At 32.3% G+C, this 16,664-nt stretch overlaps 1 protein-coding gene across 1 annotated transcript in view; it reads left to right on the forward strand.

Moving 5' to 3' along the window:
• The window catches only part of LOC114327999 (centrosomal protein 43), a 30,772-nt gene extending 14,673 nt beyond the window's left edge, over window positions 1–16,099 (forward strand). The window contains exons 3-4 of the mRNA XM_028276735.2: window positions 3,274–3,652; window positions 15,078–16,099. Coding sequence (XP_028132536.1) covers window positions 3,274–3,652; window positions 15,078–15,868 — 1,170 coding nt within the window. The 3' untranslated portion in view covers window positions 15,869–16,099. The remainder of the gene's footprint in view (window positions 1–3,273; window positions 3,653–15,077) is intronic.
• The last annotated feature ends 565 nt before the right edge of the window (window positions 16,100–16,664 follow it).

Here is a 16,664-nt window from a genome sequence, read left to right on the forward strand (position 1 = left end):
AATGCAATATTTAACTGCTATTATATAGATAAATCGATTTTTTTAATTTCAAACTATTTTAAAGATGGTTGGTAGAGGCATTTAATGTTTAAATACAATTCAGAGATCGCTACCATCTCTCTATGGTATCTCTATTTCAACCTCTTGGTATCTTTAGGAGAGCCTGTAACGATGCTCTGAATCGAAACTAAACATTTTCGCCCCGTATGCCAATCATAATGAAATAATTAACATTTAGACGCACTAGCGACGTCTATTAAAGGAAAGGCGAAACCCAAGCGACTCCATCTTTAAACAAATAAATATTTAAAAATAAAATCTTTGGATTTCTTAAGTCAGAAACAAATTATCTCTTATACCTATTCCCTATCCTTCTAAAATTTGCAAGGAAAAAGGGTGATGAATACAGAGACATGGGGAGTCTATAATATGCACTCCACAACACATCAATTCATCGAGGTAAAGGTCAACAATGCCTTTACCTACCTGCGTTTGTAAGACTTACAAACATGTTTGTAAGACATGGCTTGTAAGACTTTCAAACCATTATCAGAGTTAACGTGGTTCAAAGCAGATGTAATAAAAAACTATGTAAAGGTAGAGCACTCACATGTTGCTGGAGGCAATCCATTGCCATCGACTATAAGTCACACTATTTTATTGTATTTATTATGTAGTTCGAACTTTTAACCCAACCAGTGTTTGGCATTGTGGCTATTTTGCAAGGACACGGAGTTCACTGATGATGGATTGATAAGTCCGAAAACGTTCTGAACAATGAATGTAATCCTTTTGGATTTTTTAGAATTTTAATTCTTCATTAAAAATTTTATACCAACTACACCAGGGAGTTTTTACTTCATGTTAAGTTATTCAAATATAATTAATTACAACAAAATTTCGCTTTGTGGGATACAAATGTATCCCGCATCGACCGGGAAAGGTTATAGTGCAGTCACTGAAGGTGGATATGAGCAATTACCTCCGATTTCGTTGAACCTCCATCGATTTCCATGAAAATTGGCGAGTGGTTAGAGGATATCTCAAGGAACAAAGGTGACATGGTGCCAACTTGCGCTTTTACCCTGGGGGTGGATGCTACCCCTCCTCGGGGGTGAAAATTATTATATTAAAAATAACCCCACACTTCGATAGAGGGACAAATTATAAGCAATATTTGTTATATAAAGTTATTAAAATAAATCAAACTTTTTGAGTTATTAAAGATCAAAGATTTTAATTTTTCGTAAGAAAAATGCATGTTTTTAACCGATTTTTCATAAATAACTCAAAAACTATAAGTTTTTACAAAAAAGTTATTATTATCAAAATTGAGGCTAATAAAAAATCAAATAAACTCATTACTAGAAAAACCTTTCAATGTTAACTAAAAGTGAGTTATAGGCAATTGAATGTATGTATATTTCTTTCGTCGAGTACCCAAATCTAAGTATTTAAGCTTAAATACCGGGAAAATGATGCATTTTATAACATAAACTTATTAAATATTTGTCAAAGTTCATAGAAATATCTATTAAATAAGCCCTCTAACAAGTTGATAGCATTAAAATTTATGCACCAAAAATGTTTCAAAATGTATCTTTTAAAAATGTTTCCAAAAAATGTTATTGTTTTTTTGTAAATAACTCCGTTAATTTTTAAGATATCAGGTTCACCTAAAATCTAGTTGAAATTTGATTCCAAGAGCTATTAAAATACGTCGAAATTAGTCTTTTAAACCTCTTACTTCTTTAAAAAATTAAAGGTTAAATGGCCCCGATTACATGATTCTCGCAGCAAAATTGAAATTTTAAACGCTTTTATCTCGGTTATTTTTTATTCTACGAAAATAGTAAAATGGGTAAAGTATTTGGAAGTGAAAAAACTAAAATTTACTTAAATATCATTTTTTACGTATATTGAGTATTTTTGGAGTTATTATCAAAAGAAATGAAAAGTACGATAATTTTAAAAATTCTGATTTTTTTAAATTATATCTTTTTTTTTCAAAAATATGCATCCTAACCCGTTCAAAATTGTTGAAATCATTAACTATGTTAACCTAAATAAATTCTTGTGAGGATTACTACAAATTTTAATTTTTGTAACTGGCGTATGTTTTATTCTTCACTTTTTCCTAAAAAAAAATCGAAAGAGTTCTTTTATTTTCATCATAACTTGCTTAGTTTTGATGCTATTAACTTCTACTGGAGCTCATTTGATAGGTATACCGAAGTACTTTGACAAGTGCTTAACAATCGTATATTCTATAAAATGCATCGTTTTTCCGTTATGTAAGCTTGAATACTTAGATTTGAGTACTCATCGAAAAAAATATACATTCAATTACCCATAACTCACTTTGAAATAACTTAGTTTAGTTCTTTAAGTGGGGAGTGTAGTATATTTTTTATTATCTTCAATTTTGGTAATAATAGCTTTTTTACAAAAGCTTATAGTTTTTGATTAATACGTGAAAAACAGCTTTAAAACATGCATTTTTTTAAGAAAAATAAAATCTTTGATATTTAATAACTCAAAAAGTATTGATTTATGTTAATAACTTTATATAACAAATTTTGCTTAGAAGTTGCCCCTCTATCGATTTCTGGTATTATTTTTAATAAAAAAATTTCACCCCCTAGAAGGGGTGGCATCCATCGCCAGGGTAAAAGCGCAAGTCGGCATCATGTCACCTTTGTTCCTTGAAGTATCTTCTACCTACTCACCAATTTTCATGAAAATCGATGAAGGTTCAACGAAATCGGAGGTGAAAACCTTCAATGACTCCACTATTAATGGTAGCAGATTAGTGAGATTCTACTGTATTTATTGTTTGTTTTTTAACCAAGAGGAGTGATTCAAATTTACCGCGCCGTAATGCTTGTTTCTAATTGGTCAAACCGTGGGCAAGTTTACTCCACTGTTATTAACTTTTGACACTAATGACATTTCTGAAATTTTGGAACTTCTGTCATTTTATAGGTTAATTAAGTATATCGGCGTTTTTTTGTGTTTTCTGCATTATTCGTTTAATTTTTAGATTTTTAGTCCGCTTTTATATAAAAACAGTTGTTTTTAGAACTCTTTAGCGATGTGTTAGTATAATATAATATGTATGGATTATCATCGAAAGCTGATATGATCAACGAAAAAAGAAGATGAATTTGGTGACGTTTCTAGTAACTTTCTTGGGTGTGAATCTTTAGTAATATCAAGTTTCATATATTTTTTAGTTTTATATGCATTAAATTGGAAATTTTGTGATTTTAGATAAGTAAATACCAGCCGTTATTAAACAACAAAATCAAAACATTTATGGAAACTAGTGATGGAAAATCTATGTTTTATCTCGTACACGAGTTTTTAGAATTCTTCAATTTGTGCTTCACTCTCGCTGTCTATGAGCCAGAGTCGTATATAGATTGTGATTGCCAAAGAGAAGAAAAACAAAGAATAGCTCAACAGTTTGGTTTGAAAACTAGCGAAGAAAACAGCGAACCACTTCTGTATCAAATCCTCAAAATTGCTCAAAAGTCGAGGAGGAATTTGGAAGTTAATCTTAACGTTAATGGAAATATCGAAGATGATAAGTCTGACAGTATTAGCAGTGAAATCAAAAGCATTTCAACCCCAGGAAATATTTGCTCAGGTTAGTTCTTACGATTACTACTTAATGTTATTTGGAAGCCTTGTTTTTAAGTATTATATGAAAGGTTAATAAATTGACATAATATGAGATTCAAATCTCAGAAATGAGAGTAGGTACCTTTAGATAATTTAGAAAATTTATTTGATACTTAATATTGCTGTAGGTATACATATACATTATAGTCCAGGAACCGAAGCTTTTCACCTCGCAATTTTTACAAAATGGATCGATTTGCTTGAAATTTTTTTTTTTTTTTATTTGAAAACTTGCAAATTTACAATCTACTCTGTATAAAAGAGTATTAAGTAAAACTGATAATTATGTAATGTTTTGTAGGTGTTGCCGGCCAGTGCCGGTTCACCTTATTCACCACTGTATTCACTAACACAAATGTCACTCACACAAGTCTTCTGGCCACTGTCTCTTGAGTCTCCTAACTGGTAATGGACGATTGGAAAGCGTGGAAATCAGCTCGTTGTTGTGATTGATACTTCTTTTTCTATGTTTGGTCGCATGCAGTCCTATTACATCCTTTATGAATGGTATTTTTAAGTCCTCATGTAATGTTTGGTTTGAAATATACCAGGGTGCATTTGCAATGATTCTTAAAGTTTTTGATTGGTATGTCTGCAGAATTTTGGTGTTTGATGGTTTCGTACATCCCCATAGTTCAATCCCGTAGGTCCATATAGGTTTTAGTATTATTTTGTATATTGCCAGTTTGTTTTCTATGGATAATTGTGATCTTCTACCAAGAAGCCAATTCATTTGTCTGGTTTTTATTTGGAGTTGTTGTTTTTTAGCTTTAATGTGCGCTTTCCATGTTAGTTTCTGATCAAGGTGAATACCTAAATATTTGACTTCAGCCTTCACTGGGATAACTTGGTGGTTTATTGTAACATGTGGACAATTTACATGTCTGTTCGTAAATGTTATGTGAGCCGATTTTTCGTGGTTGACTTTGATTTTCCATTTTTGGAGCCAGTTTTGTAATCGATCTAAATGTGTTTGTAGCTTGTTAGAGGCCACTACTGGATCATGGTCAAGCGCAATTATTGCTGTATCATCGGCAAACGTGGCGATAGTTGTTTCGTTGGTAGTTGGTATATCAGCGGTGTATAATAAGTACAAAAATGGTCCCAAAACACTGCCTTGGGGTACTCCTGCCTTTATGAGTTGGTATCTTCTGTTATCTTTTTCCATTTTGACATCGAAATGTCTGTCGGAAAGGTATGATTTTAGAAGTAAGTAAATCTGACTCGGCATGTTTGTTTTTAATTTGTATAACAGCCCTTGGTGCCAAACCTTATCAAAGGCTTGCTGAATATCTAGAAATGCTGCAGTGCAAATGTTCTTGTTTTCTAAACCGTCTCTGATTAAATTTACTATCCTATGGCATTGCTGAGTTGTGGTGTGTTTTTCCCTAAAGCCAAATTGATGATTTGGTATTAAATTATTTATGGAGGTTATACTATTTATTCTACTTTGCAGTAGTCGCTCAAATATTTTAGAAAGTATAGGCAGCAGGCTTATAGGTCTGTAAGAGGCAGCTTCTGTTGGTGGCTTTCCAGGTTTGGCGATCATGATAATTTCAGCAAATTTCCATTGCGTTGGATAGTAGGAAAGATGAAGAATTCGGTTGTATAAAGTAGTGAGAAACACGATAGCTCTTCTTGGTAAATGTTTGAGAATTTCTCCCACGATTAGATCATAACCTGGAGCTTTATGGGAGTTGATTTTCTTTATCTCTTCCATAATTTCTGATGGAGTAATTGATCTAGCAGGTGGTGATAGTTGACAGGGAGCATCTAAATAGCTATTTATTTCTTCATCTTCGAATAAATCTACTGGTGCAAACACTTTTTCAAGGTGTTCTCCAAAAACTCTTGCTTTTTCCTCATTTGATCTAGCCCATGCATTATCGTTCTGTTCTTAATGGAGAAGCTGTTACGACAGGTCTTTTTATTTTTTGGGTCGCTCTCCACAATGAGTGATCACTGGGAGTCAGGTTTTTGATGAAATATTCAAAAGATGTATTTCTGGATTCTTGAAGTGCTGAATGTAGTCTGTGAGTCAGTTTATTGAGATTGGTTTTGTCCGCTGGGTTCCTTGTGTGCTGCCAGATTCTGCGTGCCCTACGCTTCTCGGTTACCAACTCCTTAATATATCTTTCTCTTATGATGTACAGGTGTTGCTTTCCAGGCAGCGTTTTGCATCAGATTTTTGAAATCGTGAACTGCTGTCTCAATTTCTTCTTCTGTTTTTAGCCTTACGTTGAGACTTAGGTTGGTGTTTACGATTTCTTGAAATTCTAGCCAGTCAGTTCGTTTAGAACACAGTCTAGGAGGGAAAACTTTTTGCAGAATTTCGCTACTCACATTGATGATGATAGGACTATGATCGGAGCTAAGGTCAAAGTTTGATTTAATATCACATCGATCGATTGGTATACTTTTGATTATAGCAAAATCTAATAAGTCTGGAATTTTATTTCTATCAGTGGGCCAATAAGTTGGTTCGCCAGTTGATAAATAGTTAAGATTTTTTTGTTGAACTGTTTCCAGGAGATGTTTTCCTTTGGTTGTAATAAGTCTTGAACCCCAGGTAGTGTGTTTTGCATTCCAATCTCCAGCAATTATGTAATGGGAGCCTAGAGAATCAAAAAGTTCATTATATTCTTCAGTTGAGATCATATGTCGAGGGGGACTGTATAGTGAAGCTATGGTAATATGCCATGTTGTGATTTGTATCTTTACTCTTGAACTTTGTATTTTGTTTGTAATATATGGCTGCAGTTCATAATGTTTAATAGAGTTTTTAATAATTACAGCAGATCCTGCATGAGCTCCACCATCGGGATGATTGGCATAATATGTTACATAATTGGGTATTTTGACTACAGTTCTGTCAGTGCTGTGACTTTCAGAAATCAAAAGTATATCAATCTTGTGCATTTTCAGAAAAACAATAATCTCCTGTATATGATTTGCAAGTCCGTTTGAGTTCCAAGCTGCTATGATAAGTGTATGAGCCATTAGTGTGCAATCTTGTTAATAACAGTTGTGAGCATTGTTAATATCATGCTGTTCTGATTAAGTAGCTGGTTGAACATGTCTCTGAATTGGTTAAGGAAGCTGCTCAAGACGTCTGTTAAATTTTCGTTCTCATTGTGTGTTGACTGCCTGTTGGGATTATTTTGTAATATAGCAGAATAAGTCGGCTTTATGTTCGGATGATGATTTTGGAATGTAGTATTAATGGTTGGCGTTTGATGTACTGTTTCTTGGTTTTGTTGGTGGATTTGAGGTGGACCCCTATTGTTGGTTTTCTTGTTAATTAAATCTCGGTATACAGAACAGCCCTTAAAATTGGCTGGATGGCCTCCGTTACATAAAGCACATGTGGCGGGAGTGTTACGTGGCTTCTGGCAGGTTTTTGAGTCATGTCCACGCCCACATCTTACACAGTTGAATGGTTTTGTGCAGTATGTTTTTGAATGTCCGTACCTCTGGCATCTCATACATTGAACTATTCCATTCTTAGGTCTAGGAGGCTCAACCGTTATTCTTATGTGGTGTAAATATTGTATATCAAATATTTCCTTATTATTAGTTTGAGGTTCCAAGTCTACAAAGAATAAGGGTAGAGGTGCTTTACTTACTCTGTGTGTGACGTTGACTATATTTCTAACTTTATGTCCCTTGGATTGTAACTCATGTTTTATATCATTAACTTTTACAGAATGATGGAGTCCTCTAATAACTACTCGGTAGGCACGTTCCTCTTTTAGTTAATACGTGTAGTGAACTATTCCTTCTTCTCGCAAATATTTTACTAGTTTTCTGTAGATATCTACTGTTTTGGGATATATTTTGACAGTGTTTTCGGATAATGTTCGAGTGTGGAATTCTTCTTCCGCTAAAACGTTTGACAAATTGGTTAACATAGCAGCATAATCAGTAACACCGTAGATGTATATAGGAGGAGGTCTGGATTGTATTGCTGTATTATTATTTTCAGATGTACTTTTGCTTGTATCCTCATTTGTGTCATCAAGGCTATGTAAAGCATCAAATTTGTTTGAAGTAAGTGTGTTTTGTTTATCAGTATTTGTGCTAGCTTTTTTATACCTTTTTCGTTTTTGTTTAATAACATCTTGCCAGGGATGTTTGTCTGTTTCTGGGTTTGGATTTTGTGTTTCATCATCGCTGCTACTCATTGAATAATCGGAGTAATGACTGCAACCCAAATCATCCATGTGCTGTGTTGACGCTGAAGGTCCTGGTGGAACGTCAGGTGCTATCGGATTCGGCATGTTAGTGTTAGGTTGCAATGATTGGTTTTGAGGAGTATAAAAAATTTGCTGACCATGTGTGTTAAAGTTTGGTATCATATTATAATTAGGCATAGTATTAGTTATAAACATGCTTGGTTGACCCTGTATATTTGTATTGCATTGTGTATTAGGATAAAATTGTACATTACCAGATGTAGGTACGTTCTGATGACCCTGTATATTATTGGGATGACTATACATACTGCGAAGATGTTTTGCTACTCCTTGGATGTAATCTTAATCATCCATTTTTTGAAATTCACACACATTCACATTTAAAAATATTAAAATTATAATATTTACACTTCAACTGTTAATGAGTTTGGTTTTTGTATCGCCAGAATAATTACTCGCTGATAATAAACTCGAAATAGATGTTCACTGCTTGAACGCTAGAATGATAATGCTTGAAAATTTGAGAATAAGTAGTGGATAGTCCAAGGATCAAAATCTATATGATGCCGAAAGGCGCTTTTACCATGGGGGTGGTTGCCACCTCATCTCAGGGGTGGAAATTTTTATTATATTTTGACCGCGAAGGTTGATAAAAACATTCATTCTTAGCAAAAAACGTTCTATACATTTTTTTTGATAAAATTAATAGTTTTCGATTTATTCGCTATCGAAATTGTTAGTTTTATGGCAAGAACTGGCAAGTACCTAGCATTTTCGAGCAGGGAACCATGTTGCCCTTTGAACATGTGTTCTATTATATCTAATAAAATCGACTTAAAGTCACCATGTTTTGCTAAAATAAGATATTTAAACCATATATTATGGGGTTACCACTTTAAATAGTGTGCTAGTTTCAAACTACTCAGCAGAATGCACTGAAGATGTTCTGAATTAGAACGAAAACGTTTTGCAATTCATTTGGATGACTTTTTAGATAGTTTTTTAATAAACGATTTTATACCAGAATACAAGTTGAAGTTTTTACTTCTGTATGAGTTTGTTAGTTTTATATCGAAAAATAAATGTTTTACGATACACTCATTTACGATTCACTCAATTTTTGCCGTAGAAAAAATTTTTTCAAACCAGGTTCTTGGGGATTAAATAACCTACAATTTCATATTTAAACATTTTTTCGTATCTCTGCTGCTAATATTTCTATTCTGAAGAAAATGGCATTTTTTAGCTACCAAACTACAAAAATTCGTTATTCGCTTTTAACTCGTTTTTTTAAAACTAATCATTCTAAGCCAGTCAAACTTTTAGAATCTATTAATAATACATAAATAAAGAGGAATGAATAAGGCCAATGACTAAAAACACCGCTAACTTACATTATTATGCTTCCAATTGGATTTCTCCTTTTTTTTTTTCAAAAAAATGTATTGATTTTTTAACCGTAACTTTTTTATTTTTTATCTTAGAAATTTTGGTAAAAAAGAATTTTGTAGGTTTTTACATGATTTATAAGCCTATTAATATTAAATCTTTTTAAAATTCCCAGTCGCAAAACGACGTGACTTTGAAAGGGTTGGTAAAGGTGGTTTTTGCATGTTATTACAAGTTTTAATTGTCAATAGCTCAGTCAATTTTTGCCGTAGAAAAAATGTTTTGCAAACCAGGTTTTTCGGAATTAAATAAGCTACAATTTCATATTTAAACATTTTTTCGTATCTCTGATGCCAATCTTTCTATTCTGAAGAAAAGGCAATTTTTTCCAAACTAGAAAAATTCGTTATTCGCTTTGAACTCCATTTTTTTTAAACTGATCATTCTAAGCCGGTCAAACTTCTAGAACTTATTAATAGTACATAAATAAAGAACACCAAATAAGGTCAATGACTAATTTTAATTGGGGTGGTGATTAGGGGGTTGGTTCTCATCATTTTTTCGCTGAAAAAAATAGGAACTGACATCTTTTCATTATAAGTCACTTAATTTTTGAGCTAGAAACTTTTTTTATTTCTGGAGATAGATATTTTTAAATACTTTAAATTAGTTTGAACAAGTTACCATCGAAAAATTCATAGTTTTCCCGTCTTTTGACTTTGAAACTACAATATTTAGCATTTGACGAAGAAGAGCTAACATATAATAAAATATAGCTCGATTACTATTGGCCTTAAAGAAAATTAAAAAAACGGTTCTGTTTATTTTTTCAAAAGGTACATTTTTGTTAAGTAAAATTGTTTTGATAAAACGAAAACTTTTGGAGTTATTAGCAGAAAACTTATTAAAAACATTGATTTTTTCGATATAAAATTAAAACTTTCGATAGCGAATAACTCGAAAACTATTAATTTTATCAACTATTCTTTTTATTTGTTTCATAAATGACATTTTAGAAATCTTTGAAAATTGTGTTATTTTTTTTGTATGCTGATGATTTGAAAATTTTTAGAATTATTAAGGATGTTAAAGACTGTGTAAAAATGCAAAAAGATGTAAACAATTTCTCACAATGGTGTACAAAGAATGACCTTTCACTTAATATCGATAAATGTAAAATAATGCTGCTTTTTTAGAAACTCACAACCTATCTGTTTTAATTACTCTATAAATAATATATTTCTGGAACCAACAAACACTTTCAAAGATTTAGGTGTATTTTTTGATTCCACTTTATGTTTCAAAAATCACTAATTTTATTTGTAATAAAGCTTTTAAATTACTTGGATTTTTGAAAAGAACCTTGTCAGAATTCAATAATGTGGATTGTTTTAAAAGTGTGTATTGTTCTATGGTTAGATCAGTTCTGGAATATTCCAGCACTCTTTGGTCTCCTTTATATAAATGTCATATTGAAAGCATCGAGAAAGTTCAGAAAAAATTTCTACGCTTTGTAGGCTATAAATTAGGGATTTCTTCAGAAGATATAGTGTATTGTGACATTTTAAAATTGCTTAATATACCAACATTAGAAAATCGTCGTTTAATGCTAGATTTCGTTTTTATTTTCAAGATTGTAAACGGAATGATAGATTCGTCTCAAATTTTGCAGAGAATAGGTCTTAGGGTTCCTCAAAGGTGCACAAGATCTAAGGACGTTTTTCACTTAGAATTCCAACAAACAAACTATTGTCTAAATAGACCTATAAGACGAATGTGTCAATCTGGAAATGGTTTAGATGTAGACTTATTTTCTAGCTCTCTAAATAGTTTTCGAAAAAAGCTGAAAAAATCTTTTTAAAATACAATGTAGGCTGTCACTGTAAACTGTCATTTAGGTATTTATTCTATTCATTTGTCTTGTGTAAATTGTATGTAATTATTATTGAGTTCTAAAACTGTTAATATGATATGAATTATTTAATGATTGTAATTATTGTAATTGGTATAATCGTAAATAAACTATTTATTTATTTATTTATTTATCAAAAAAATGTATAGAACGTTTTTTGCTTAGAATGAATGTTTTTACCAACTTTTGCGGTCAAATATAACAAACAATTTCCACCCCCGAGATGGGGTGGCAACCACCCCCATGGTAAAAGCGCCTTTCGGCATCATATAGATTTTGATCCTTGGACTATCCACTACTTATTCTCAAATTTTCAAGCAAATCGATCCATTCTGTAAAAATTGCGAGGTTTTGTCCTATTTTAAGCTTCATTACTTAAACTAGTATTATAGACTAAGAGCCGCTATAGGTGAAATTTCTTAATCATTTTAGGCACGACGGGACCCTATGACTTAAATAGTAGAACCTAAAAGAAAACGTTTGAACACTGTGCCGTCACTTCTCAGTGGCACATGCGTCGACAGTGGCGCATCAAACTTTCCACTTATGGACGGGATAAATAAATTAAAAGTTACCCTCCCTTACTAACAGAATTAAATTTTTTTTATTTTTTTAAGTTCTATGTGATAAATACATAGGATTAAGCGTAATTTTAACCCACCACCCCCTTCCCCTGCCCCCACCATCAGAAACTTCATTTTTCGTTTTTATTTTTTTTTTGGTGGGATGCAATCAATTTTAAAATTTCAAAAAATTCACACGCATAGCTGAGGCTTTTATAAAACATGGCTATTTTTTATGGACCCATAGGTAGAGTGTACATAACCTCAAAAAATTAAAAGAAATTTTTTTTTCAAAAAAGCGTATAACTTTTTTTGAAGAATAGCTGCAGGTCTAATTTTTTCTCAATCTTGTGTGTTTTATCAAACACTATATTTTTAATTTTTTTTCAGATTTTTCCGTAAGGCCTTCCGTAAGAACACCTTCAAAAATCCAAAAAACTGTTTTTTGGGGGGTTTTGGGGGATTTTCCCTATTTTATAGACTTCATAATATATCAAATCAATTTTGTTTTTATAGGTTATATATAACTTAAAGTAACTGAGTCCTTTAGAATATTTAAAAATCAGAAAAACACGTTCAAACCCCCCAAAACCCCCTTAAAAACAGTTTTTTTGAAGGTGACCAGCGTTACAGAAAAATCTGAAAAAAATTAGAAATATAGTGCTTGATAAAATACTCAAGACTAAGAAAAAATTAGATCTGCAGCTATCCCCAAAAAAAGTTATATACTTTTTTCCAAAAAACAAATTTTAAAATTTTTTTGAGGTTATGTACACTCAACCTACAGGTCTATAAAAAATAGACGTGTTTTATAAAAGCCTTAACTATGCGTGTGAATTTTTTTAAATTTCAAAATTGATTGCATCCCACCAAAAAAAAATAAAATCGAAAAATAAAGTTTTTGATGGTGGGGGCAGGGAGAAGGGGGTATTGGGTTAAAATTACGATGAATCTTATGTCTTAATCACATATAACTTAAAAAATGAAAAAAATTAAATTCTGGTAATGAGGGAGGGTATTTTTTAATTTATGTATCCCGTCCATAAGTGGAAAGTTTGATGCGCCACTGTAGACGCATGTGCCACTGAAAAGTGACGGCACAGTGCTCAAACGTTTTCTTTTAGGTTTTACTATTTAAGTTATAGGGTCCCGTCGTGCCTAAAATGATTAAGAAATTTCACCTATAGCGGCTCTTAGTCTATTAGGGTGTGTCCAAAGATTTTGTCTCGAACTGTTTTGTAATCATTATTCAATGTTCGTTATTCTAACCAATAATCATTGGGTAAAAAGATCAGAAAAAATTTTAATCGCTTGACTAAATTGATTGTTAATAAATTCTTCAGGTTTAAAACTTATATTGGCTGTTCAATTCTGCACTGTATTTCATAAGTGTTTGTTTCTAGTCTAGCTTATCATATCATATTTTAGTTGATCGTCCAAAATATTTTCCTTAGAATAATTGTTCTTTTGTATTCCGACCATTAGTCCTCTCGCCAGTAGGGGTACAACGGCCTCCTTAATTCAGATGGACTTACCCAAGTTTTCTTTATGTATTTTGACCCGTAGAACACGAATTTTTTGGGTAACAGTCGATCCGGATGTCGATAAGATTGTTATAAACAAAGAACTTGAGGAATCACATAACAGCGATTTTTCGCAAAACAAAACATGTTTTTGTATTCTTTCGGTCATTCTAAGCAAACAATTATTTTACAAGTTTTTTGGTAGGATGCATAGTTTTCGGCATAAACGGGGTTGAACTTTCAAAAAATCGAAAAATTGCAATTTTTGAACCCGAATAACTTTTGATTGAAAAATAAAATAGCAATTATGCTTACCGCATTTGAAAGTTCAAGTAAAATTCTATCGGTTTTGATTATTTTCATTGCTAGAAATTAATTTTTTTATTGTTAAACAAAGCTATCAACACATAGTGATTGAATGATGTTTTCAATGCATTTCTAATTTGAAATCGAACGAGTAGGCGCGCATACAGAATTTCTACGTACATTACGTCCATTAAAACGCATGCATTGGGCCCGGGAAACACTATGTGTTTATACCTTTATTTAACAAATAAAAACTTATTTTTTAGCAATGCAAACAATTAAAACCGATGGAACTTGACTTGATCTTTCAAATGCAGTAATCAGAATTGCTATTTTATTTTTTAATCAAAAGTTATTCCGGTTCAAAAATTGCACTTTTTCGATTTTTTGAAAGTTTAACCGCGTTTATCTCGAAAACTACGCGTCCTACGAAAAAACTTGTAAGATCATTTTTTGCTGAGAATCACCCAAAAAATACAAAAAAATATTTTGTTTTACGAAAAATCGCTGCTATGTAATTGCTCAAGTTCTTTGTTTATAACAATCTTATCGACATCCGGATCAACTGTTACCCAAAAAATTCGTGTTCTACGGGTCAAAATACATAAAAAAAACTTGGGTAAGTCCATCTGAATTAAGGAGGCCGTTGTACCCCCCCTGGCGACAGGACTACATCATTTGGAATGCTTACACCGAAATATTTATAGCTATCAGTATTTTCGATTTGTGTGTCTCCTAGTTCTAAGTGCCTTCCTTCACCTCCCACTACTTCTTCTTAAGGTTCCATCTTCTATCAAAGGTTGGATATCAACATGGCAATTCTTAGTTTACTTACAGCAGCTCTAAATAGTTGGTTAGAGCTCAGACTAAACCATTCCCTTAGATTTTGTAACCAGGAGGTTCATCTTCTTCCTACATCTCTTTTATCTTTTATTTTGCCTTTTATAATCAAACGCAGCATATAACGAGGACCTGTATGACCAAAATATTGAAGCTTCCGCCTCAATAATTATCTGTATAATTTCTTCCCTCTTATTAACCCTATCAAGGACTTCAATATTGCTAATTTTGTCTACCCATGATATTCGTAGCGTTCTTCGATAACACCAACGCTCAAAAGCTTCCAGTTTCTTAATCTCTAATTGCTTCAGTGTCCAGGTCTCAGATCCGTAGAGCAAAGTTGTAAAAACGTAGCAGCGCAGCAACCTTATCCTTAGATCCATTCGTAGGCCTCTACTACATAATTGATGTTTCATTTTCCACTACTACATACTCTGTTTTTTATGGATTAATTGAAAACTCCCATTTAGTGTATTCTTCATCTATTTTTCACAACATGTAGTGGATATCATTTTGATCTTTTGCAAGTATTAAGTACTTGCTGTGCATGGATCCGTTCTTACTTCTTAATTTCCTATACATGTTAATATTTTGTGTGTTACATTTGACAGATATTTATTTACGTTAAGATTTTTTTACTATAACATTTTTTTTTATTTAGGAAAAAATAGTGAAGAACATTCAAAGTTTTCTTTGGAAATCCCAAACGGACTTAGACAAACAAACTTAAACAGCACTTTTGACGTCCTCAGTCCAATACTACACCCCAGTCATAGTAGCCACAGTCATAACGAAAATGACTTACCATCTGCTCATAAGGACACTAGTAAGAAATTAGATAGTACCTATAATAAAAAAGAAAGCGACGATACCTATGATGATACGAGTTCCTTGCCAGAAGACTTGGTTCAAACTGATCAAGAAATAGTTCCTGAAATCAAACAAAATGGTTTATTTGAGACTGAAAAAGAAAATATCAGCGATAAGCTGAAATTATCTTCTCTAAAGTCTGATAAATTAAAAACTAAAAGTAATTTAAGTTCTCTATCAGATCTCCCTCCTCTTAACAAATCTCGGGTAAATGACATATTACCTTCATTGTATAACAAAGGTTTTAAAGATAAATCAAACCTTCGTGAACTTGATAAACTATTCGATACGGATGCAGACTACGAAGAAGATTTTATGTACAGTGGAGATGATTTATCTTTAAAATCTGATCATAATAAAGTTAGTCTCTTAGAAGAACTGCAACAATCAAACAAAACGAATAACAATAACGAAAAGACTGGAAAAAAAGAGACAAAACTAAAAAGTCACAATAGAATAATATCTGACTGTAACAAGAGCGCGTTCAAATCCCAGGGGAATCCCCAAAAAAGTAAAAATGTCAGTGAAAGTAGTACGGACAATAGTATTATTAGCGAAAATTTAGGTAGTACATCCCAGTAGTCCATGTATTTCCGGGCAAGACTTTTCTTTTGAAGACAAAGTGTATTAACTTTGTCTTCTAATAAAAGTAGGTCCCACTGCCAGTGTTTACCAGCCCGAGTCTTTAATGGTAGCGAATGTTCAACGACAGTTCAATTTGTATGTACCGTCCAGTTAAGTTTTGTAATGATTGGTAATTTTAGGAAATTATGTAAATATATAATCTAGTGAATATAAGGGTGTTTAAAAGGAGTCATTTTTGATATATTTTATGTTTGTAAGACAAAATGCAATCTATGAGCTGACTTGTAGGCACTAGGAACAATACAGTTTCCCAGTCAAAATATTTTACGTTTTTTTTATTTCAAGTCTGTATTTTAGTTACACCGTATAACAATGGTATAACGAAAATGGCAGCACTGCTGTCTAACTATTTATTTAAAATGGGGATTGTAGGACAATTACTACTACGCGGTATTTGACACGTATTTAGAAAATTCTTGCCTCATATCATTTCGCGTGTATAAAGATGACATGAAACTCGACACAGTAAACTTGTTCTTGTAGTTGACCAAGTACTTGTCAAATGTCGCGTAATTAGTATATAGCTGCCTTCATAAGAGAATAACTTCAAAAGTTATTTTATAAAATCATAGTCATGTCATAAAATATTTGCTTTCAAATTAGGTTCTCAAAATTACACGCTTGAACCAAAAACACAATAAAGTAATAAGTTTGAATACTGCTTAAAATGCGTGCTAAATGATACATATCGTGACAGTGGTGGACATTGAGGCACTAGGGTAATTTATTAGTG

Source organism: Diabrotica virgifera, chromosome 1 (assembly GCF_917563875.1).
Source record: "Diabrotica virgifera virgifera chromosome 1, PGI_DIABVI_V3a".
In the NCBI taxonomy this organism is placed as follows: Eukaryota; Metazoa; Arthropoda; class Insecta; order Coleoptera; family Chrysomelidae; genus Diabrotica; species Diabrotica virgifera.